This window comes from Malus sylvestris, chromosome 5 (assembly GCF_916048215.2).
Source record: "Malus sylvestris chromosome 5, drMalSylv7.2, whole genome shotgun sequence".
NCBI classification, from domain to species: domain Eukaryota; kingdom Viridiplantae; phylum Streptophyta; class Magnoliopsida; order Rosales; family Rosaceae; genus Malus; species Malus sylvestris.
The window spans coordinates 38,893,013-38,917,298 of NC_062264.1; the positions used below are offsets into that span (position 1 = coordinate 38,893,013).

The following is a 24,286-nucleotide window of genomic DNA, read 5'->3' on the forward strand; positions in this document are numbered from 1 at the left end:
AAATACAGCCTAAAAAGGCAATCAAACTACGCTGTAAAACTAGAGGAAAAATCCAACAAAAAAAAAAAAAAAAAAGAGGAAGAAAAAAGCTTTACACTCAGAGTTCAACCATCAACCATGGCGGGTTCCGATCCAAACAAGTTGCTCGCCAAAGCCGATAAACTGTAAGTGCTTCTTCAATATCTAGTAATTTAATCATAAGTATGCATAATTTTGCGTTTGGTTTGTGCATTTTGATTCAATTGAACGAGCCAAAGTTGTCTGTTTGTTATTGTGATTTCGATTAGTTATGGGTAGTAATATAATTCTGATTTTCTGGGTCAGTTGGAAATTGGATGAAGTTGCATAAATTTGGAATCTTTCAGTAATCTGCTAATTTTTCAGTAATTTACAGTGGACAACCGACATTTTGATTTCGTTTGAGCTTTAGTTTGTTTGTTGATGGGGGAAGAGCAAAAGAGGGCAAGCTCTGTCTTTTTATTGTTTGTATAGTAACTTTGATTGTTCAAGCATGCTAGTTTCCCCGTCTTCTGAATTACCGAACGCCTTTAATTTTCGATTGTAGAACAAGACTCAGTCTTACAAGGTGGAGTGCGGATTGGAAAAGCGCTACTCTTTTGTACGAACAAGCTGGTATGTAGTATGTTATGTGCAATTGTAAGCATTCGTTACAATGGTTGATAGGGATTTATACTTAAACTGTTTTTGTTGTAGCAAATGGTTTTAGGATTGCCAAGGATTACGAGAAAGCAAAGGAAGCGTTGGAAAAAGCTTCGAAAGGACAAGAATTGATCTCCTCGTATCCTTGTTATCTTCTACTTTTCTGGTCCGTTCTTTCAGTGTCTTTTGACTTTGTTTGTGATCTCTATAGTTTCTCTCTTGCTATATCCTTTACAACCAAATCAGACCCTGGGATGCTGCAAAGCATATGGAGTCGGCTGCTGCTCTAGCGAAGGAGTTAGGAAAATGGAATGAAGTTGCTGACTTCTATAAAAGGGCGTCTGAATTGTACGCTGAGTGTGGGAGACCACAGCCGGCCTCAGATGCTCTTGCGAAAGGGGCCCGGTAAGGATATGCTTCACTCTCTTGCTTTTTGCAGCTATGAATCATAATGCCTTTGGAGGCTCATGTGAAATGATAAACCTTATTACAGTGCTCTGGAAGATTCTATGCCTGATGAAGCTATTCAACTTTACACTGATGCTTGTGCTATTCTTGAAGAAGATGGCAAGGAGCAAATGGCCTTTGATCTATATCGTGATGCAACTAGTGTTTACATAAAAAGTGAGAAGTAAGTTCTCAAATAATATACCATTTGTCTTTTGAATTATTGTAATTTATCATTTTAGTTGATTTGGAGGATGAAGTAAACTTTGGTCATTATCATTTTTCTGGATGTATTAATAATCAAGGCATTTAAATGTTATATGTTATACCTTATCGCGCAATTAAAGTTAAGGCCTTGGTAAACTTGAGTTTTCAGGTTTTAAATTCTTAGAAAAGGGTAGTGCTTTGAGGTTGCAAAAGTTCTAAAATTGAGGGTTTTCTTTTTCAGGAAATCAGTGTAATCTGTATGCAGCTTTTTTGTATGTGTTTGATCATGTTCTTGAGATCTTGAATTTAGTGTTTCTACTGTTTACAGGTATACAGATGCCGCTGCTTTAATGTTGAGATTTGGCGTATCTGCTGATAAGTGCAATGCTACCCATAGCCAGTGCAAGGTTCGAAATGATTTTTCTGGCACTTTATATATTGTTTTTGTTGCATTTGTATTACCTATCCCACATGGCCCTCGTGTAGTTTCTGTATAACTATGTTACATAGTCTTCTTGTATCCATAATTCGAGAATTCCTTGAGGCCTTCTTACATGTATCCTGACTATTACACTGAAAAGTAATATTTTCTGCACTTTTAGTTTCATATACCACTACATTTATAACTCAGACGATTACTCATTCTTCTTTGTTTGTCTGATACTCATGCAATGATTATAACCTGTGCTTGTTTCTTTTCTGTGTGCAAAGTTATTATATAGCCCCTGCATATGAACATTAACATATCGTTATCCTTTCTCCTTTTCCGCATTAGTCACTGTTTTTAATTGCTTTCTGTTTTATTATTTTTTTAATTAAAAAAAAAATAACTTTTACATTCTTTGTCTAATCAGGCATATCTTGGTGCCATAATTATTTACCTTTATCTTCATGACATCAAGCAAGCAGAACAATGCTACAATGACTGCTCCCAGTAAGTAAAAGTTCCCAGGGAAACTTCTGGTTTCCGCAATATATAGAAGTCCAAGTTTTACTTGTTATTGTGAATATTAGAATGGTAACAAGTAGTTAAACATGTTAGTAACTATGAGTACGAAATATCCAGGTTCAATATGTTTATGAATTATTAAAATAAACTTACCGAGTATAAGGAGGCCCTGGTAAAGCAGCTTTTGATCCTCTTTAGACTTTGTTTTTTCTCCTTAAATCTTAAGGACACGAGGGCAACTTTTTTATAAGTCCAAATTCAGAACATGTATCTCATGAGATATTGGTTTACTGCTTTTGGCTGTGTAGGGTTGACGCTTTTATGAGAAGTGATCAATGCCGTTTTGCTGGTAAACTCCTCTCGGCTTACACAGACGGTAACGTTGAAGAAATAAAAAAACTTGCTCAGTCAGGCACGGTTAATCATCTTGATCACATGGTAATATATACGTTTGTTTGCCTCCTTTGGATATTTGAATTTGTATTAATCCAAATATGATTCATAACTAATGGGGTTGTGGTCAGTTAAATGCCTTCTCTGTGGGGTGAAGCTTGGATAACTAATCATGGTTTGCTTTTCTGAATGCAACTGCAACTATTGAATTGAGCTTTGTCTCATGGATTTAGCATGATAACATATTCAAGAACTTATAGAGACAACTCCACCCGGTTTCTTTGCTCTTGTGAAGAGTTGTTAAAACTGACACGTCTGCTTAGTGCTTACCAAAACATTGCATAAATCTTAAGTTTTTGTTTGACATTTGTGAAGAAATTTATAAATGTTGATAACAAGCTGCAAGTACCACCTGGTTTATTCCATCGATGCTCGATTAACAATGAAGTATTGGACTGTACAATAATTATCTTGGGTTTTATTCTGCCTTGCATGAATAATAAACTGCAAATATACATGTTTTTGGCTTATATTTGACTAAACTGAAATGGCTGCAGATCATCAGGCTCGCCAGGAAACTGCCGACGGGTGATGTGAGTGCGCTGAAGACCCATGCTTCCGAGGATCAAGAAGAACCGCTGGATGAAGATGACCTTACATAACCTCAAAACAGAGATTGCCCTATATTTGATGATGTCTTCATCCTAGTACATTAAATATAACACGAAAACCGTTTGGCATTTGCAGTTACACTGCGATATCTTTACATTTAGTTGAATGAAAGAGAGCCTGTTTTGTAAACATGTAAAAAAACCAAACTTGTAAGTTTTTGGGCTGTTTCATGTTTTTAGTAATTTGGGTATTGATATTTGACACTGCAATCCGCAGACATTGGCATTGGATGATGAATCCTGGATTTCAAATGTGTGTTTTCTCTGTAGACAATGTTCGAAACTACTTTATATAGGAGTGAGATTCGAACTGGGGTGCAAGGGGCAGGTACATTACCGTAACCATCTGCCCCTTGTTTTCTCCTCCTGAATCCTTATGGTCAGTTTTTTATCTTTGCATTTCCCGTTCGAAAATCTTTTGGATGATGAGAAGAGAAATGGAATCCTAGAAGAGCTTCCAACTGATCCAGAGATTGAATGCACATCGAAGAAGAGTTTTTTACATACAACCGTGGATATATTATATATTCCCTTGTATACATGCTCACATGAAGAATGCACATGATGAGGGTTGTAGATACCCGGGGTATATCCCGGTTGCATAGATGAATCTCTTCTGAAATATAGTTAAAATTATGATAAAACGAGGAACGATTTATTGGGATAAAAAGAGAGAGTATCAGATGAAGAACACCAGGTTAATTTCAAGAAGAATCTGATTTGGGGAATTTTGAGATTTTAGTTTGGGGTTGCTGGCAAACATTTTGGTTTTCTAGGGTTCTTGATGAATAAAAAAATGCACAATCTTTTCAAAATTTCAAACCAATGCACAAAAAATAGAAGCAAAAGTTTCGATCTTTAGCATTAAAAAACTCAATGAAACTCAATAACACTATGATTTTGTATGGATCAATATGTACCAAACCCCAATTTATCAGAAGTTAATCAAAACCCTAAACCCTAGGCATCAAAACCCCAATATCTACAAATTACAATTCACCGCATATGAAAATAACTCAAGAAATACAAAAGAAATCTTGAGGGGTGTACTATCCACACACCCCTTGTTAATTTCCTTAATTCAATCGATCCAATGAATGCAAATAAAGAGAGTGTATGAAATAAAAAGTTGTGTGTGGACAACACATCTTAATATTTATCATATAGACACGAGGATAAAGAAAGTTTAGGGTATACAACCCAATTATCTGATTAATGGGCTTGGGTTATATTGCGCAAAAGACCCGACCCAATTAACGTAAATACCCAAAAATACCCTTAGGATTGTCCTTTAATTAGTCACATTGCGCTTCTTCCTTCTGCAAGGGCGGGAATTTGGCGCCAAAGTTCGTTGCTGTCTTAATATTCAGTTGAGTGCTGAGTGCTGACCAACCGATATCTAAACCAGAAAAATCAAGAAAGCTCTCATCTTTCTTTTTTCCTCAAGCTTTTCTCTGCTTCTCCAATGGCGCCGAACCACCACTCATTTCTCCTAATCTTCTTTCTCACCACTCTGTTCTCAGCCATCAACCCAATCGCCACCGTCACTGCCTCTTCCTCACCACCACCGCCACCGCCACAGCCACAAACCCCATCTCCATCTCCATCACCATCATCAACACCACCATCCCCACAGCCATTATCTCCGCCACCGCCTCCTCCGCATTCACGGCCATCCCCAAGCGCGACGCCCCAACAACTCAACAACATAATCGACGCCCTAATCGGAGCTGGCGACTTCGGGAACTGGGTGAACATCATCACCGGCGCAAACCCACTAGCCCTCCCTCTGAGCGCCACCCTCTTCATCCCGCAAGACAACGCTTTGAACAGCCTCCCCACCACCGACCCCTTCATGTTCCCCTACCACGTCGTCCCGCAGCGCCTCAGCTTCGCCGACCTCCAGCTCTTCAAACCCGGATCCCGCCTCCCTACTCTTCTCCCCGGCAAGTCCATCCTCATCACCAACACCTCCCCCTCCAATTTCACCCTCGACGACGCTCCGATCACTCAGCCCGACCTCTACGTCACCGCCACGATGGCGGTCCACGGCGTCGGAACTATTCTTCAGTACTCCGTTTACGGCGACGGGCTCAACCTCTTGCCCAAGCCCAATTCCCAGCAGGGGCAGCAGCGGCATAATCCTCCGCCGTCATCGCCGCAGGGGCTGTTTCTGCCAACCGGGGAAGCCATCGGCGCTGGGTGGAAGTCTGATGCGGCGCCGCCGTGCAACTGTGTCGAGTTTCCGGTGGGGTGGTTCTTGGTTGCTTGTGTGGTTTTGGGGTTCAGGATTCACAGGTAGTTGAATTCTTGATGATAGCGATGATGACGATCGTGAATTCTTGATCAAGAATTGGATTTTAGGGTTTTTTTCTGGCAAATCCCAGATTGTTAATTGTGTGAATTTCAGCGTTTGATGATCATCAATTTCAATTCCTTGTTGCAAGATTTGGGAATTTTGTTGTAGTTCTGATCTTTCATGTAAATGGGGTTCTTACTCTGTATTCTTGCTCATGAATGCAATTTACTAGTCAATGATGATATTGTTCCTGTTTCTCTGCCAGTGTCTGAATTTCTTCCCCTTTCAATTAAATTAAAAGTGCAATTTTACGGGTGCATCGACATTAGCTAGAGCGGATAAGGTCACCCTTGAAGTGCAGATATTCAGTTAAGTAGTTAGGGCAGTTAAACCTACTCTCGTACGAGTTCTTGATAGTTCATTCATCATTCACGAGGAAGAAACGAACGTAGAAATAGAAACAACTTCCGAAACGAAAGGGGATTAAAACACGAACAAGAGGCATCCACTACGAGTAATTGGGTAATTCAAGCATTCAATGAAGAATTTGAAACAGCACCTTTCATTTTCTAAACTTGTTTATCAATGATTAATGAAACAGGATAAGAAAAATTAGATGAGCTTAGCTGATTAAGTCCTAGATCCTATCCTCAAAACAGAAATCCTACTGAACAAAAAGATCTGCAACCAATCGAAAACATTCCGTCCCGCCAAATCAAGACCCTTGGTCCAGTTCATGAGTAGCCACATTACAACTATCTTGTGCCCAACTCAAGACCCAGAAACTCTCCCTCTTTCCCCTTACGGATTTTTTCGATCAAAGAATTAGGCCAAACTAAATTCGAGTGAGAGAGAATGATGGACCTAACCTTCTTACTTTTCCTTAACTATCTACATGTTTCTGGATCTCTTCGATCATTGATGCGAATGCCACTCTCCATTTTGCACTTTGTGACTTACTGCAGAATACTCTCTGTAATGTACTTAACTCTTCTGAATCTGCCTTCTTTAGCAGTCTTCGTAGTACTAACTGCGTCTCTTCAGTTGAATGATGATCTTCCGCCGATGAACAATCCTGATCCGGCTTTGTCAAACTGACACCAAAAGCTTTCGTCTCCATTTCTCCTAGACAGCAACTTTGTTCGAATGAATGCTGCTTGATTTCACTAACCCTGCAAGACATTGACGGGACCATGCGCCTGTGATTCCAGTAGTCCACGCATTGATGGTCAGGATCAAGAGCCTCAATAGCCTGGAAGAAACATAGTCAGGTGTGAGATACTGGATTAAATTCTATTTTGAGAGTGGAGTAAGAATTCTTTTTCTTCACCAATGACATAACAAAACCAAAAGCATAGTTTCGTGCGAAAGAAATTAGTTTATCGCAATAAAAAGTAATGACATAAACAAAGAGTTACTGTACCTCAGCAATGGGTTGGGAGAGAAATCCAAACATTTCGAGCCCATTAATGCTCTGCAATGGCTGTATATGGGGCAGTCTGCTTTCCCCTACACTACTCCGTCTGTTTATTTCTTGGTGTAGTCTCTGTAGTACCATTTCCCAGCACTTCTCTGCCGATACATTTGCGAAAACCTCACCTGGGCAATCTTCCAAACTAACCTGAAATTCATGAAAGAAATCTGTTCAGAAATGCATAAACTAAATAAAATGAATGATTTAGAGCCTTTAGAAGTGTGATGGTTTTTAATGCTCACTAGTTTCGCAAACTATGAATTCAATGCAAGTATTCAACAAATTAATGGTCAGCTGTAACTCTGAAATTTACATTTCCCTCAATCTCTCACTTCGGTGTTATTGGAGGTCGAGAGAGACATACCTTGAACAGAGGACCAAGAAGCCCAGCATCGAGAACTTCTGAAATATAGCTACAAACTTTTGTTGGGTCAAGCACACTATAAAACCTAACTCGGCTTCTATACCCTGAAAAAGACAACCATTATTTAGAAAGAAAGAACAACTAGACAAAACAACACGAGAATGAAAAGGAGAGTGAAAAATGCAACCAGAAGAAAGTTATAGAATCCAAGCATAGCACTACTGCCAACATACCTTTTGGATATATGGCCTGCTTACTGCACCACAACTTGCCAGAGACAACAGCTCCAAAATCAATAGGCTCAACGGAAGGAATCAACTTTTGTAATTGATAGCTTTGGTCAGTCACAGATATATTTACACCCAACAACTTGTTGCCCTCACTCGCACAGTTATTCCTGATGTCCCTTGAACCGGCAGGGTAGTCATTGTTCAGAACTGTCAGAGCAGATACATTACAGTCATCATCAACTTTCATCATGTCTAGTTCTCTAGCTACATTTGAACTACATACTTTCTTTTGACTAGACACCGACTTAGAGGTCTCCTCCTCAATTGTGATAGCCTTGTTATCACAGTGATCAGATGTGTGCATCGTCCTGCTTTCTTGTTCCTCAGACATATAATTAAGATTCAGATCAAAGCATTCCATCCCCGTCTTTGCTTCATCATTCTTTACCAGAGTTTGATCGTCATTTTGAATATCCATAGTGATGGGAGACGTACTTAAACTAGAAGTTCCATGCTGTGACCCTGACTGGACTACTGCAGAAGAAACCTTACTGGACGAACTGCTAGATGCATTTATGTTCACCTTCTCTTCTGAAACCGGGCAGCAAGGTGAAGGTTCCCTTGGCTCACAAGATTTGATTCTTTTACGAGGCATGCCACTTTCTTCATCCAGCTTAGCTGTATATGTATCAGTACCGTCTCCTCCGTGGTCCTTGGATGCCCATACTTTTATGGCCTCTACTTTCCCTTCCAATGCTTCAACCAGCATATTTAATTCATTGATAGTGTGGCGTTGAAGGACATATCTATGACTGATGTGACATGAACAAAGGTGCTTTGCATGTTTGAGACATGAAAATCGGTCAGGAGAGCATTTGCAGCCGGAGGCAGATAAGTGCAAGTCATAGAAGCAAGAAAAACATTCTCTCTCATTGTTCAAATCAAAGTCTCTTTCCATCTTTTTCAACTTCATACAAATTGGAAGACGATCTATTCTTTCCTCCTCCATTCGCACTCGTATCTTAACTGCTCTGGTGAGTAGACCATCTTTGCCACAAACACTTTGCCAGCTCATATTTTTTGTAGTTTCCTTTCCAAGAACTGATTTTTCCCAGAGGGCATGTACAGCTTCCCGAGCTGATCCCATTAACAATTTGTCGTGTGAAATTGATGTCTTACGACACTGCTCACTGTAGAGCTCAACTGCATTTTGCCCATGTTCTAACCAATCAGCAGGGGCCACGTTCACTGCCTCAGCACAGTTGAAGCCGCAATTAAATCCAGAATGGTATGCCCGCGGGAAGGTAAGAACAAATTCCCCAGAATGCTGGACGGCTCGATGCACAGGTACACCTTCAGACTTTAAAACTGTAGGAGATAGCTGAGTGACCTGAACAAAAATGAAAGATGTAATCTTAGTGCCTGAGATAATTATAACAAAACCTATATATGTTAGCATGTGAATAAAAATCTTCTTACCAGTTCATTGAGTAAATCAGGTTGTTCCTCGAACAGATCAGGCAAATACGCTTTCATTGTACGTTCCAAATCCATAGCATGGCTTCCAGAGACTCCATACCATACTTTTGGGTCACCCCAGTGCAGATAATTTAGCGAATACAGGTGGTGGTCCTCAACATGCTGTTACAAACCACAAAAAAGAAGACCAAATAAGAAAACAGGAAACCGAAATATTACACTTTTTCAACGACACAAGAAACAAAAAGATCTGGAGGGCCGTTTTTCGACCATCATAGTGGAATGACATACCCAACAAAATGAAGAAAAGCACATCCCAACATAGAGCCATGGGACTAGAACTCCCGAGATATCGCTTGCTTCAAAACACAGTGCAGAACCAGGCAGACGTGGGAAGTTGTTTAGATTCCAACCTGACATTGCATACTTCTCCAAATCAATTCCGGTTGATGATGCCTTAGGAAAACCACTTCCAAATACTCCTGTTTCCAAGTCAGCTCCATAGTAAACCTGAAATATCAACATAAAAAAGGCCATTTACAAAGATAAGAGTACATTCAATATTCACAAAATGAGTTAAAGGTTCTGAAAAATATGGTTACATACCTCAACCTCATCTGTTGTTGGTGTCTCAACTATTCGCCAGTATTCACCTTCGATGTCCTCCACAGAGGATTCCCATGTTTTGCTTTTAGTTTCACCACAAGTTGAACCCTCCTTGACATCCTTTGTTCCGAAGTAACTCTCCTTAAAAGTAGCAGCATGTTTCTGAAACTCTTCAAATGTAAAGTCTGATCCTGAATGGAACCCAAATCTCTCATCAGCCTCTGTAGCAGCATTAGTTTCTGAACGTCTTCTGGCTCCCATTCTTGAGTTCCTCCTCCGTTTACGCTTCCGACTTCTACTTTTCTTTCTCATGGCCTCTCTGTTTTGCAGCAAGTCAACTTGCTGAGTGCGTGTAGAAAATTTGGCATGTTCCCACACCTCTTTCTCCTTAAGAGGGCAGGGAGGGGTCCAGGAAGGTGGAGGGACAATCCTGCATATACCATAAGATTCGGCCAGTGGGCGGATCGTTGCTATGTAACCAAGTGTATCTTCAAACTCCTAAAAGATGAGAACATCACATGTAATTAAATAACCATATATACAAAAAATCCAATGCTACAAAAACTGCGACCATCAAAGATATTATAAAAAGCAATGCAACTATCAAACAAATAAAGATGAATACCTCAATAGTTGGATAAAACACGGGCGCTTCATTAATATCAGGCCTGCATGCTTCCTCCGGGTTCCATCTAGCTGATATCTGCAAGAGGCCAATAATGGGATCATTATGGATCGTAAGGTAACAGAAGAAAACGCAAAAAAATGCAGACAATCTAGGATTTGATGACACAAATGTTTCTTCCAGTTTATTTTCACATGTCTTTCTTTTAATTCATAAAGTACCCAAAGATGCCCGTGTGATGTTATTCAAACACAAAACTTTACAGAGATGACGCTATCACTTCTTAATTATTAAATGTATGCTATGCAACACGATAACTAATTATAAAACGGTCTATACCTTTCGATTTCGAGGGCTGCCAGAGCCCTCAAGTGTGTTATCACTTTTGTGGTTGTTCTTAGAAGAATGATCCTGCAAAGCATTTTCCGTAAGAATAAAAAATCAATTGACAGCTTAAATTTTAATATGTTGACAGACCAAAGGCATTCAGTTAAGACAAATAACACTGTAATACGAATGATCCTTCAAAATATCTATTTTAAAACCATTTACTTTCTAAATTTCACTGCCTATAAACGCATTCAGGTGCAAACAAGCACATTACAGTAGCAGATAAAAATGGTCACAAAGACGATATGCAATAGAACTCAGAAATTACAGATGCACACATGACCGCACAAACAAGCAAAAGGGGATCTTACAAAAACCGATTATCAAGCAATTGATTACAAACTTTGAAGAAAAGAAAACCAATTATGTACAAAAATAAACAAAAAAGGAAGTACAGTTAAAACAAGTTCTAAAGATTTTACACGTACAAGAAACAGATAACACAGATCTGCAATTTCTTGTAGGTTAACGATACAGATGATTTCGATAACATAAACAGAAAACACAACATCCTATCCAGCCTGAGATTGAAACCCGACACATACATATGACATAACTACACACACACACACATATATATTATATGACATAATGGAAAGAAAACAACATTAGGGATAAGAAATCCAACCTCCTTCTGCTGAGATTCTGCAGTTAATTGCAACTGTTCCATTGACTGTAAAAATTTGTGAAACCCTGATCAACCAAACAATATCTACAAAAGAAAACCGATTCACTAATCAAAATCAATACATAATCAATCAACCAAAAAACAGCTTTCCTACTTTCTCCATAAACCAAACACAACCTAACCAAAATAACACAAATTTACGCAATACCTAATTCACCCAACCCCAGAAACAATTTCTTTCCACTTTCTGATCAAACAAACACAAACCCAATTGGCATTTTCACGAATTGAATCCAAATCAAAACGAGAAACCCAATACTTTTTCAACTGCATGCATCTAACCCACCCCAGAAATTCTTACTGTTTTGGTAAATTTAAATTCTTTTCTACAGCCCCAAACAAATTCAAATTTTTTCCTATTAAAGCAAAAGATTGACTTTGTAAACAAAACTAATATATTTGGAAAAAATAATCAAAGTACAAAAAATAAAAAATAAATATTAGTCTACAAGCAATGAGGATGAAAGCAGACAAAAACCCAAGACACAGTATTTCAGAGAATCAAATATATAGAATACTAAAATATGGAGAAACCGTGGATTGGAAAATCAAGAGGGTACCTTAAGAGCAGGCCTAAGATTCCCAGGTAGGGTGATGACTTGATGTGTAGGCAATCGTTGTACTTGTGAATATATGCAACCCTTCCTCCTCTACAAACACTTTTCAGAAAGAAAACAAAAAACAAAAAAACAAAAAATCAAAAAATCTTGGTAATTTAGATATTAGTTTTTTTTTTGTTTTTGTTTTTTGGGATAATATTAGTAAGAAACAAATAAGAGGAAGAGAGAATGATGTAGGAAAAGGAAAACAAGCCAAGTTTTTGGTGTTTTTTTTTTCGAATTTTTGTAAATACTTATTTATTAGAGGGAGAGCCGAGAGGAGGTGAGAGAGAGAGAGTCAAGTGTCAACCCGCTCGAACGCACACAGTTTTAACGGAAAGTGGTGAGTAGTCCAACACTCCAAATCCAAAGTGCGACCAACCGCACAATAACTTGTTTGTAAGTTTCAAATAAATAATAATAATAATAACTAACGTTTGCTTATATATTTTATGTGTATAAATACATATTTTTTAGAAAAATAAGAATGAGAGAGGAAGAGAGAGAACGTGGGGAGGGGGGGAGTGGAAGGTTTTTTTTTTTGTTTTTTTGTTTTAATTTTAAATATTGAAAATATTTTAACATCACCTGTATGAAGTTTCAATAAAAAACTGAAAAATTTGGACATGTTATATTACATTATTGCCCATGTTTTTTTGTGTGATAGAAGACTAAATAGTCTTTTCACCATTTTTTGGTTGATAGAGAGAACCCTCCTTATCAAATTTTCCCCATTTTTTTCCTATTTTGCCCCCACTTTTGATACACTATTGACAAAAGGAGGGCAAAATAATAATTTTGTACCTTTTGAAAAAATGACAATCGTATCCCTATTTTTCCTATTTTACCCTCTCTTTTTTGAGAAAATGACAATCATATATTTATTTTTCTAATTTTACCCACATTTTTTATGCACAATATTTACATAAGGAGGATAAAACAGTAATTATGTAATATTAAAAAAAATGCACTTATTAAGAATTCACACACACAAAATATGTGTTCTCTACTAGTAATAATTGTTTGTAGGTTATTCGAGCTAAAGTGGGTCCTCCTCACTTGACAAAGAAAAGTGGGTCCTATCACACTATGAGGGCAAATCCACCTTAAAGCAAGGTGGGTCAGCTGATCCTCTCAAGCTTAGAAATTTTTTATTAAAGAATTGGGTGATGACTTTTTAAAACTTGAGATGCCCTTAAAAGTTGCTCTCCAACTGCTTGACGAATTGCCTTTATGGACACTGAGTAAGATAGTTGCTAGCCTCATTCTTTTGTATGCGTTTGCTATGTGCATTTGCCGATAGGCTCACTCAGCATACATTAGCATATGTCAACATGGTCACACAAAAGTTATTGATCTCAATCGACATGCTCGCTTATCCGTCATTTCACACAATATTTTTTATTTTTGGTCGTCAAATTGTAAATCAAACGAAAACGAAAAGACGGGTGTTCGTTTATCCGTCATTTCCCAAAGAGGTAAAAAAAAAGTTTATTTATGTACGCAAAATGCGTTTTTAAACACCCATTTTCTTTGGAACCCTTCATCTAATTTCTAAATTTCTTTAGACACCCAAAGATACTAGAGATAACACATAGAAGGCAACGCAACGCATCCAAGAGCCATGAGACTGGAGTGCATGAAAATAATTTTCTATGGTGCCCAAAAAATTGGCAACTTCAAAAATAAAAAATGCCCCAGAGTGTTTGACGAAATGCTGCAGTGGACTGAAATGCCCGAATGACTTCGAGGAGAGGAGCTAGCACAGTCTGGTTTTCACTGCATTGCCACGGCAGTGTTTTCTGGGCGAGGAGACGCTTTGTACTGATCTCCAGAAACTCGAAAGCTCACGGTTGAGCTTCACCTGTAAGCTTTGAATCCGAAGTCCAAGCCTTTTCGTTTCTCAATTTTTCACGTACTCTGTTTTCTCCAGCTAAAAATGTTAAATGTAAAATTTGTACCAACATTTCTAATCTCCACAGAAAAATTAAATCTTTACATCTTCTTATTGCTCTTGTGTGTATCAAATTGGCTCCTGAGTTACGAATATTAGCCATCCCTTCACACGTCGTAAAGATGTCATTAGCTTTTCGTGGAGAGGTGAGGGAGAGAAGAAATTGTCCGAAAGGCAGGGTAACGAGGACTTGATAAAACGTTGGTTGCCAGTTTCATTGCCTTTTACTTTCGGAGTCGAATGGTAGTTTCAGTTGTCTAAGTCTAACTCTGCGTTAATATTCTCATAGCTTGCGTGGTTATTTGTACAAGTTATGCAGATTGATGAAGGTAGACTTGTTGTTTCTGTTAAAAGCACCTTCATATTGAGCAACTTGTAATTCATTATATGCACTTATGTTAGGTAGAAACTTTTGTCCGGCGCTTGTGGATGCACTTAATCTGCCGTAGCAACTTTTGTCCGGCCCTTATGGAACTCTAAAGTTGTTGGCCAGCGTGGAAGCACGGCATGATCTCTTACCTGAACATGGGACGTTGAATCTTCCGCGTGACTTTGGTATGTAACCTGCACAAATAACTGAGACCCCAAATCAATAGGTTTATAATTACCCCCCTGCCCATAGTCGATGTTGAGACTTGGAAAGTGATCAGAGGGGTAGTTTTCATAATAATTTCAAATGGTGACCGAAGTTTATGCCAAAGGCTCTAAGTTCTACAAATCCCAACCCCTTCGACTCAGCCTAATCCACCCGCTAATTAACCCTTTCCTTTCAACTTACTGCACATTTCGCTAACTTGATCTTTAAACTCAAAGCTGTATGACCATGTCTTCCAATTCCCTACCTTCTCCTCCCAACTTTTGCTTCGGACAGAGTTTTGCTTCGTTCTTCTCCATAAGTGGACTCCTCGTTCGCTACTTTTATACTGATTGTTTTAATTGAAAGTTCAGTTTCTTATGGCATTTGTAATGTTAAAATATGCTCGAATCCAGCACACCATTGATGCATGAATGAAATCGTTAATTGAGCAAACACAAGAAATCAACAAGGCTTTTCTATTTTAGAAGTTTCATCTGTATACAATTTCACTGGTACGTTATAGGGCTTGTGTTAGTGAGGTGAAAATTGTGAGTTGACACATTCTCAACAAGTCTAAATGCACTTAAAACCCGTTAGACGAGAGACCAGTTGAATTCCTATTGAAGCACTTAAAGCCTCTGTCACTAGAAGCAAACCAAGTAAACTAACTCAATACCACAAGTCTAACCGTTAATTATGGTAGAAGTTATCTGTGTAGTAGCTTCCACGCTATAAGAGTGGTACTCCTCTCCGTTAGAAAATCAGGTAAGCACTTACCCGAACGCAACCCGTCACCACTCCCAACAGGTAGCCTTCTCCAGTTTTTGTTTATGTGTGTACTAGCTTTCCCCACCGGGGTGGTAGCCCTCTCTGGCTAAGGGTTAGGCGTTTACATACCGCCCGAAACAGTGGCTTCACACACTCCCAACGGAACAGATAGCCTTATAGATGTTTTTGTTATTGTGTACACTTATTAGCTTTCGAGAGCTTATTGTTTGGTGGCTTTCACTCCATCAGGAATGGCAACTCCGCACATTACTAGTAAGTACTCAACTACCTCCACAGCAGATTCATACAACCCGTATAACGCGGACGCCTCTACACATTACCCTCTTCACGCGACAACACGTAAAATTGATGGGCTTCGACTCTAAGTTTTGCGGGATTTTACGGGGTTTACAGGCAGTCTCAGAGGCTCTTAGAATCTCAACTAGGCAGGTCCACAAGGCTAACGGACCTTTAAGTTCACTGACTTAAATTGAAGATGGGTTTTCCTCACACTTGTGTGTTTAAGGTCACAAGACCTACAACAAACCAGTTTAAATCTGAAAAAATAAATTTGAAAAACATTTAGGTTACAAGCCATTGATTCCACATGTTTAGCAGTTCAACTTCACACACACTTTTATGTACTGAGTTCGAGCTTTTAAAAATATAAAATGAAGAAACTTGTAATGCAAGAAAAATGTTTTATTTTTTATTTTTTATTTTTTTAAATAGCGTATAACAAGGAGTCCACTTTAGAAAAAGAATCCCACAAAACCCTAGCCTTGTTTCCTTCGGGAATTCTTTATTTATTTTCCTCAAAACTTTTCCCATTTGGCCTTCTAATATCCTCAGAACTTTGCACATACCTTAAATTATACACTCATTTCCAATTCAGTTCAATCATATTCACCCAATTCAATCTTAGGCACCAAACTAGCCAAATCCCTTTCACCCATACCTTAAGTTATACGATCGTTTCCAATCCAATTCAATCTTATTCAACCGAATTCAATCCTAGAAACCAAACTAGCCCAATCTCCTTCACACAACCCTTAAACTAAGGATCATTTCCAACCCAGTTCAATCCTATTTAATCCTAAGCATCAAGGTAGCCAAATCTCCTTCACACATACCTTAAATTATTCGATCATTTCCACAACCCAGTTCAATCCTATTCAACCCAATTAAATCCTAGGCACCAAATTAGCCAATCCCTTTCAAACATACCTGACACCGATAAACTTATCCTACTCAATGCAATCCTAGCCAACCCAGCTCAATCCTAGTCACCAATCTATCCACCAAAAACCCTTAACAGTCCAGACGGTGAACACAAAAAATTAGGGGCACTCGCAATATTTCTTTCGAAAACAAAATCCTAACAATCCCAAATAATACTATCTTTCCCCCTGCAGTAATTTACATATCAATCCAATATCTCAATCCCCCTTACCAGTGTGACGATGATACTACTTTTTTTAACCTAAACTCGCTCCGTCTAACTTCAACGATTCACGTCACTAATCTACCATAACATTCCGTGTGCAAAAGTAAAATATCTAAATAATCACACGTATAATTAATATTAAAAAGAATTAATATTCAGACTAAAAATTCTAATACCATTTTATTAGACTCGTTATCAAACGCTACAATCTAGACCCTGACTGTTGCCCTTGTCACTTGTCAGCCAAGAACGAGGCTCACACTCGACTCGACTCGCCACGTCCGAAAACTTAGTGGAAAACTTGACAGGCAATTAACTAGGGTCTACATTGCAACATTTGATGCTTCTTTTATTTTCTGGCGAAACTCAACGTTTGACAGTCATGTCTCGACCAGAAAACAAAAAGAACGTTTGATACTCATGGCATGGCGTACGTAAATTTCCGTCACCCGCAACATTGCTCAAGAAACAATCTTGAGCATGCGACATAAAGTCTTGGTCGCATCCTCAGGACTGACCATGTGGTCTCTCATAGGAGGCTCACCGACATCCATGTTGAGAATACGACGGAGAGCACGCGTCGCAGCCTCAGCACTGGTCAGATGATCTCCTTCCGGGGAAGGAGAAACATGCACAAAGTGCGGCATGGGCAGTGTGGTGGGTGGGGGTGAATTGAGGTAGGCAGGGCCTGCCCAGAATTCAGATACAGGAGGCCGAGAAGGAATACTAACCTGACAGCGGCGCCCCCAGACGGCAGTTGACCGAACTTGCCTCTTCACTTCCATCTTTCAGTCTTCGAAGCAAATCTTGATGGACTTGGCAGCGTGGAGAGCTTGGACGAAAAATATTCTTCAAGACTAGGACTAGGGTTTAGGAAGGAAAGAAAAGAAAATAGAGGACGCGAAGTTGGTGGTTTTTCGATAAGGAGAGCGCAGAGCGGGTCGTGAGTTATATATGCATGAAGATTTATAGAAGAGGAGTTCGGTGTTGGTGGCTTTATATGCATGCGGGTTTTTACAAACTCAAGTTGGTGAGGTCAACCGACCTAAAATCTGATCTGCCACATTTTAGGATTAACTAGATTAGATGCGACATTTTAGGACGAAGAAATTAGGTTCTCATCTCTATTTTTTATACTCCATTGATTAAAATTTGATGCATTTTCAATTTTTAATAACATCATTTATTTAGTGTTAGAAACGTTACATTTAGTATATTTATATTCATGGCTAAACTTTTTACATATATTTCTATTTATAGTTTGTTTTAAATTTTAAATTGTACTAATTTTCTTTTAATTTTTAATTTGTATGCATGTATTAATTTCTTTTTGTCCCTTATTTTTTAAAATTTTATTTGTACTCATAATTTTTTTAACCTTTTATTTGTACTCATAATTTATTTATAATGTACCTATTTTTCATTACAAATGTACTATTTTATTGTATGTAAAATGTATCCTTTTTTTTTTGTAAGTACTATTTTTATGTAAAATGTACCCATTTTTTTAATGTTAAATCTATTTTTTTTTTTTTTTTTGTGAGTCATAGAAGGAAGAAAAACTCTCTCTCATTATTCAAATCAAAGTCTCTTTCCATCTTTTTCAACTTCATACAAATTGGAGGATGATGATCTAGTCTTTCCTCCATTCGCGCTCGTGTCTTAACTGCTCTGGTGAGTAGATGATGCAGGCCAAGGGCTAAATGTAACATCCCACATTGTGCATGGGATTGGATCATGTAAGCTTTATATGTATATTCTCATATCTACCTAGCACGAAGTTTTTTGGAAGCTCACTGGCTTCGGGTTCCATCGGAACTCCAAAGTTAAGCGAGTTCGCGCGAGAGCAATCTCATGATGGGTGACCCACTGGGAAGTTCTCATGTGAGTTCCCAGAAACAAAACCGTGAGGGCGTGGTCGGGGTCCAAAACGGACAATATCGTGCTATGGTGAAATCGACCCAGGATGCGGTGGGGGCCAGGCAGGATGTGATACTAAAGGTGTTATAACATAAAATTACTGGCAGCTAAGATTTAAGTTTTATAATATAATATATGCATTTTTAGAGTTATAATGCATGTATCTAGCTTTAAATTTGTGGCTTATGGAATTCCTAGGTTAATGATATTTTATGAAATCATTTAGTTTTTTAGGAGTTATATTGTAAGGAAAACTAATGAAAATGACTTGAAAACTTTGAGTTTTAATGATAAGGACAAAATAAAGGGTAAAGTGAATAGTACCAAGATTGATTTTTTAGTGTAAACATGTGATTTTTCGTTAAAGTAAACAGTATCGGCTTTCTATATTTTTCACTAAGTTGTAAGCTTTGTAAGCCTATAAATACTTGTATTTGCAAATCAGGTTCGTCTCTCGCTCTATCTCTCTCACATATATTTTTTCAATTCGGGACCGAATTTCGTTCATCGTTGGAGCTCCTATCGGAAACGGAGGTTCAGATTGCTAATCTCTCCAAGCGTTTTTGAAGCTGCGGCCATTCGACGATCCAATCTGGTATAAATCAGTTACTCTTTTGGTTTCTCTCTCTTTTTCTGTTCTGTTTGGTTCCTGAGAACATTTCATTTTTGGAATTATTTAGTTCTTTTTGTTGATTGGTTGAGTGTGATCCCAATGCTACAGTTAATCTTGATTTCTAATTGATTAATGTTCGTTTTCTGCGTGCTTACAGATTTACATTTCAGCTGGATTTCTAATTGATTAGTGTTCGTTAATGTGGATTTCTAATTTATTAGTGTTTGTTTTCTAACAAAATCAAAGTGTTGTATATAGAAAGTTGGGAAGATCATCTCTCAATCGAAATTCGATGATAGGCTAGCTAAGAAGGGAAAAAGTAGACTCGGTTTTGTTCGTAATTTGGGATTGATGGTATATCAACTGTTCTATTCTGATAAACAATTCTTTCATAGAATCTTTCATAGGCATTGATTAAAATGTGTGCAGAATGTTCCAAAAAGTTGAGCGTATATGTTACCCCCAAAAACACTATTTTCTAAGACAGTTGAATTAAAAATATACTGAACACATGTATTTGTACGATAAGACCTCGATAACTTTATACTTGACATATATTCTCAACTTTTTAACACCTTTTCAATGGTGGTGTTCCATTTGTTACAGTTGAAATCATCAAATTTGATTACTCTCCACCCTCAATCATCCTCATTTTGTCGTAAGTCACTCACAATTTCTCAATTTTTTTAATCCATATCAAATGCAATTCCTACTTTTTAACATATTTTTCTAATCTTTGGGCACTGCTTGATTTCGTTTGTCAAATGGTGCATAAATTATCATACCTGCTCTGTTAATATGTGTAAGACCCATCCCACTTTTGAGGTTTTCGCACGCAATGCTGAAACATTTTGTGTTGTGAAGCTTAAAGGTGTTCGAAACTGAAATTACAAATTTTGTTTTGTTTGGATTTCAAGCAGGAATCACTCAGCAAGACATTGCAGGGCATAAGGGTACAATTGGGATTGGGGATGTGCAGGTACATATTGATTTGATTTCTGTTGTTCTATAGGTTGAAGCTTTGTTAACAGCACTAGAGTTGTTTTTCGAATTTTTTAATTTTCTTTCTACAAATTATTTTTGAAGTAATTTTTGTTTTAGGAACTACAATAGTATAATTAGATAAGAAAAGTAGAAAATATGTTCGATTTAAAACGTATAATTTTAATCTTATCTTTAATTTATATTTGGATTCTATATTAAGTATCATGTCGAGTGTTCGTCTTGTCTTTAATCTTGATGTTGCTGAGTTTGTTTGAACTCCAATGGTTATTGTAGGTTGATTCGGACATGGGCAACTATGAACCCTTCCTAGATGTGACTCTTACTGAGGATAACAACATTACCACTGGCAAGATATATCAGGTGATTCTAATAAACAACAAGAGTTGGATACCTTAGCAAGACTGTCCAGGTGATGGTACAAAATCGCAATGTTCATATATCCATTGATTCTCATCTTGTGTAGATCTGTATATATGTTCTATTCTACGTTGTTTTATCATTTTGAAAGATATTCTAATTTAACGTTCTGGAACAACAAGAAACAACGCCGCAGCACTACTGCTTGTATTTCCTAAAATACCAAAAACATGGCATGAAAGTTTGTCCTAAAAAGGTCTCGAGATTAAAATATCGAAATTACACCCTTGCTTTCTAGAAAAATAAGAAATCCATGGACTTGTCATACCCATTATCTTAACGGATGACTCGATAACAATTCAACTTGTTAACGGATCAAACCAGAAACTATTATTTTCGTCTCGTGTAGGTTAATGGGTCATGCAACAAATTGTATCGCCTAGTTTTGAACCAACAAGGATGTAAACCATCAAAGAATGTGTTAAATTCAGTTAACTACAGTTAACTACCCAACATTTAGGGTTCGTACCAAACGGATCCTAACGTTTCAAAAACTAGATTTATGTTAGATCACCATTGTTAGGTGATCGATAACGTCACTAGCGTCAAGTGATGGTGTTAAGAAATAAATTGAACGTCACTAAGGAGCTATAAATCCTCAAAACCACCCCTTTTATATAGCCAACCGAATTTAGGATTTAAGAGTCAAAGCTTGATAGATGATGTGTGAATGGGTTAGTAAAAATCTAAATATGTTCTTTCACAATTACAAAGCTCTTGTAACTTAACAAATGTTGAATTTTCGAATTGTTAACCAGTTTTTTCCTGTTGAGTTCTAAACTCTACTTGACATTCCCCATGATCAGGCATTGCATTTTGAAGTTGGGAGCTTGGGGATCATCTAAGGAAGATTCAAGACAATGTTACAAGTATGAACGAACGAAGAGGTAGAGAAGTTTGAAACCTTTCAAACCCAACACCAGTTACACCACCCGACACCGCTCGACACCGCAATCAAGTTCAGCTATGAACAGATACGGTACTGATGGTACATGTACCTGGACTTAAAACATTTTCAAAGTTTGATGGTTCCATATCTTGTCACTTGACTAATTCATGTATGAAGTTGTATTGAACGAGACATTTTGGTCAATCTAGTCAATAATGTTATATGTGATCTAAGTACATGCTTTTATGCTGCCGTCTTATACTACTTTTTTAACTAGAACAAACCAAGTTTTGAACTACAATTAAGAAATTGAATTGCGCATATAAAATTCAAGCCATGAGTAACACATACATTATGAAGCAGAATTAAAAATAAACATTAAAAAAAAGTTGTAAACTTCAATATCGTAGTAACAAAGTAAGCACACCGTGAGCTAGAACCGCTCAACGTCTCTAAGATTAGGAGGCCTAAAATTTAGAGGATGAGTTTCCGGGGTGGCCTTTTCGTCTTGTTTCCACATCTTGATTGTCTTGTCAGCTTCACAAGTAACCAGCCTTGTGCCAGTGACATCGTAGCAAAGAGCATAAATCCCAGCTTCACTCTCCTGCGAGCCCGGTTGTGCAATTGTTTGGGATTGCTGGAAGTTGTGGCCGCTCTTCCAATCCCAAAACCACAAGCTACCGTTGTCGCCTCCTGTAGCCATAACTCCATCTTCATTGACGGCCATCGCGTTGATAATGGACTTGTGTTGGGAGAGCATGTTGTGCAAAAACTCACCCCTCGGAAGGTTGAACTTTTTTATGGTGTTTGTCGAAGCCGATGCGAAGCAATTACCCCGATCTACCTTAGGATGATGTGTCATTGCCCGTACCGATTTCTTATGATGCGTTAAAGTTGAAAAGGTTTTTCCCTTTCTAAGGTCCCACAGCTTGATAGTTGTATCGTGAGACCCGCTCATAACTTGTGGATCTGTTGGGAGGGTGAGAAGGGAGCAAACTGCATCTTCGTGCCCAGTCAATGCATGAACTTGCGCATTCTTGAGACGAACATCCCAAACACGGCATACGCTATCCCGTCCCCCGGTGACTAAAACATCAAGAGTCGGATGGAGAGCCATGCTGTAGACGCCACTAAGATGACCGTGATACGAACAGATAACCTTGTTCTGTTCAAGGTCCCAGCATTTGACTTGTTTGTCATCGCCAGCCGAGAACAAATAGGGTTGCCTGGTGCTAACGACAAGGCTTCGTATTTGCCCAGTGTGTCCGGTAAGAGAAAGTTGTAGCGTCCCGCATGCTACGTCCCATACTTTGATTGTCCGGTCTGCAGATCCTGTACAGAACCATCTGTTGCTTGGATCAAAAGCAACAGAGCGAACCCATCCTAGGTGGCCACTGATGACCCTGTAAATCTTCCACGGGCTATGCCAAACGGGACGTGGCCAATTTCGTGAAGTGCCATCAGCAATATTAATCGGCGCCTTGGCCTTGTTGGGTGCGGATGGACTCAAAAACAAATCAGCGTTTTGAGCTCCTTGGGTGATTGAAGGACTCCTAGCAGTATTAGGATTTGGATCAAGGGGAAGAGCATTGGACGATTCATCGCAGTCGGCGGCGAGATTTTGTCGATGGGCCGTCGGTTTAAGTCCACCGTACTCCATGCTTGCCTTGTAAGTCATGCGAATTTTTTTAGTCTGCAGATCAGGAGAGGCCAGTTCGCTGCCATGGGTGGGGAAAAATAAATCGCCAGGTCTCTTTAGAGATTTAGAAATCAACGTTCCAAGTGACGACTCCATTGGCTTCTCTTGTTTCTAAGAAAAGTTTAAACCCTGATATATGGCCGGACTCTCCCTTCGCCAAGTTCGATTCCGACACTTTCTTCGACTGCAATCCCACCCCAGTTAATCGCACCGATTCAATTCCGCGTAAAATATCCCAACCTGTTTCAGGTGATGTGCAAGAAGAGATGCCAGCTAAGAGGCAGAGGAAGAACCTCTACCGAGTTTCGTGATCCCAGAAAAGGGGTTCGAGTTTGGCTCGGTACCTTCAACACCGCCGAGGAGGCGGCCCGAGCTTACGACAGGGAGGCTCGCAAAATCCGCGGCAAAAAAGCCAAGGTCAATTTCCCCAACGAAGACGAACACCTCTCCGCCAAGACGTATCTGAGAAACCCAAATGTATCAACCCAAAAGCTTATCAACTCCTCTATATATAGTTTTTGGGAAACAAACCCCAATTATACTCGGAATTGGAGTCTAAAATAGTTTCCTGTAAGTAGTAGGATTCCTTCATAACTTAGGGTTTGTATTAGGTTATTAATTATTACATATACGTTCTCCCGGTTCACCTGAGATAAAGTTTGAGTGTGATTTTTGTATTTTAAACCCGGCATGCATATAATTTCCTTCTTCCAGAACCCGGCATGAAAATCTGGCGATGGAGGTTAAGAGGAAGAAACAAATCGAAGAAGAGGAAGAGGAAGAACGAACAAGAACCAAGGCTCGTGAGGAAGAAGACGAATTGTCTCGGAATCAACAGGTTGTTTTGTTTATCAACCTTTATTCTTTGGACTGCAATTTTCGAATTTCGATTACGTAAATTAGCATCATAGTTTTG

At 38.6% G+C, this 24,286-nt stretch overlaps 6 protein-coding genes across 7 annotated transcripts; 4 read left to right on the forward strand and 2 right to left on the reverse strand.

Moving 5' to 3' along the window:
- Window positions 1-3,579, forward strand: LOC126621082 (gamma-soluble NSF attachment protein). The gene is made up of 9 exons (XM_050289458.1): window positions 1-164; window positions 566-633; window positions 715-799; window positions 907-1,065; window positions 1,154-1,291; window positions 1,643-1,721; window positions 2,169-2,248; window positions 2,572-2,701; window positions 3,214-3,579. The coding sequence occupies exons 1-9, from the start codon at window positions 118-120 to the stop codon at window positions 3,316-3,318; spliced, it is 891 nt and encodes a 296-aa protein (XP_050145415.1). The 5' UTR covers window positions 1-117; the 3' UTR covers window positions 3,319-3,579.
- Window positions 3,580-4,570: 991 nt separating this feature from the next.
- Window positions 4,571-5,882, forward strand: LOC126621084 (FAS1 domain-containing protein SELMODRAFT_448915-like). The gene has a single exon (XM_050289461.1). The coding sequence runs from the start codon at window positions 4,793-4,795 to the stop codon at window positions 5,627-5,629; it is 837 nt and encodes a 278-aa protein (XP_050145418.1). The 5' UTR covers window positions 4,571-4,792; the 3' UTR covers window positions 5,630-5,882.
- A 283-nt stretch (window positions 5,883-6,165) lies between these two features.
- LOC126621068 (lysine-specific demethylase JMJ14-like) lies at window positions 6,166-12,359 on the reverse strand. 2 transcript variants are annotated; one of them, XM_050289435.1, is made up of 11 exons: window positions 12,043-12,359; window positions 11,423-11,506; window positions 10,744-10,815; window positions 10,405-10,482; window positions 9,780-10,277; window positions 9,465-9,683; window positions 9,174-9,335; window positions 7,698-9,084; window positions 7,465-7,568; window positions 7,050-7,247; window positions 6,166-6,878 (listed from the first exon to the last, which is right to left on the reverse strand). In XM_050289435.1, the coding sequence occupies exons 2-11, from the start codon at window positions 11,462-11,464 to the stop codon at window positions 6,510-6,512; spliced, it is 3,129 nt and encodes a 1,042-aa protein (XP_050145392.1). In that variant the 5' UTR covers window positions 11,465-11,506; window positions 12,043-12,359; the 3' UTR covers window positions 6,166-6,509. The 2 variants fall into 2 exon arrangements, with proteins under 2 accessions (XP_050145392.1, XP_050145393.1); XM_050289436.1 differs by lacking the exon at window positions 12,043-12,359 and adding an exon at window positions 11,631-11,991.
- A 6,415-nt stretch (window positions 12,360-18,774) lies between these two features.
- LOC126622885 (uncharacterized) lies at window positions 18,775-21,904 on the forward strand. Its single transcript, XM_050291574.1, has 6 exons — window positions 18,775-18,828; window positions 19,193-19,342; window positions 19,967-20,018; window positions 20,281-20,339; window positions 20,639-20,725; window positions 21,589-21,904. Exons 1-6 carry the CDS (start codon window positions 18,775-18,777, stop codon window positions 21,625-21,627), a joined length of 441 nt encoding a protein of 146 aa, XP_050147531.1. The 3' UTR covers window positions 21,628-21,904.
- A 161-nt stretch (window positions 21,905-22,065) lies between these two features.
- Window positions 22,066-23,466, reverse strand: LOC126621077 (protein pleiotropic regulatory locus 1-like). The gene has a single exon (XM_050289449.1). The coding sequence runs from the start codon at window positions 23,464-23,466 to the stop codon at window positions 22,105-22,107; it is 1,362 nt and encodes a 453-aa protein (XP_050145406.1). The 3' UTR covers window positions 22,066-22,104.
- A 156-nt stretch (window positions 23,467-23,622) lies between these two features.
- On the forward strand, window positions 23,623-24,268 carry LOC126622886 (ethylene-responsive transcription factor ERF073-like). The gene is made up of 2 exons (XM_050291576.1): window positions 23,623-23,828; window positions 24,085-24,268. The coding sequence occupies exons 1-2, from the start codon at window positions 23,623-23,625 to the stop codon at window positions 24,266-24,268; spliced, it is 390 nt and encodes a 129-aa protein (XP_050147533.1).
- Window positions 24,269-24,286: the final 18 nt, after the last annotated feature.

Coding starts and splice junctions, on each gene's coding strand:
- LOC126621082 (XM_050289458.1), top strand. CDS start 118: ATGGCGGGTTCCGATCCAAACAAGTTGCTCGCCAAAGCCGATAAACT. Junction 165..565: donor CTCGCCAAAGCCGATAAACT/GTAAGTGCTTCT, acceptor TTTCGATTGTAG/AACAAGACTCAGTCTTACAA. Junction 1,066..1,153: donor GCTCTTGCGAAAGGGGCCCG/GTAAGGATATGC, acceptor ACCTTATTACAG/TGCTCTGGAAGATTCTATGC.
- LOC126621084 (XM_050289461.1), top strand. CDS start 4,793: ATGGCGCCGAACCACCACTCATTTCTCCTAATCTTCTTTCTCACCACT.
- LOC126621068 (XM_050289435.1), bottom strand. CDS start 11,464: ATGGAACAGTTGCAATTAACTGCAGAATCTCAGCAGAAGGAG. Junction 10,816..11,422: donor CAGAATCTCAGCAGAAGGAG/GTTGGATTTCTT, acceptor AATGCTTTGCAG/GATCATTCTTCTAAGAACAA. Junction 9,336..9,464: donor GCTTTTCTTCATTTTGTTGG/GTATGTCATTCC, acceptor GGTTTGTAACAG/CATGTTGAGGACCACCACCT.
- LOC126622885 (XM_050291574.1), top strand. CDS start 18,775: ATGGTGAAATCGACCCAGGATGCGGTGGGGGCCAGGCAGGATGTGATA. Junction 18,829..19,192: donor GGCAGGATGTGATACTAAAG/GTGTTATAACAT, acceptor TTTGCAAATCAG/GTTCGTCTCTCGCTCTATCT. Junction 20,019..20,280: donor TCAATCATCCTCATTTTGTC/GTAAGTCACTCA, acceptor GATTTCAAGCAG/GAATCACTCAGCAAGACATT.
- LOC126621077 (XM_050289449.1), bottom strand. CDS start 23,466: ATGGAGTCGTCACTTGGAACGTTGATTTCTAAATCTCTAAAGAGACCT.
- LOC126622886 (XM_050291576.1), top strand. CDS start 23,623: ATGTGCAAGAAGAGATGCCAGCTAAGAGGCAGAGGAAGAACCTCTACC. Junction 23,829..24,084: donor GAACACCTCTCCGCCAAGAC/GTATCTGAGAAA, acceptor TCCTTCTTCCAG/AACCCGGCATGAAAATCTGG.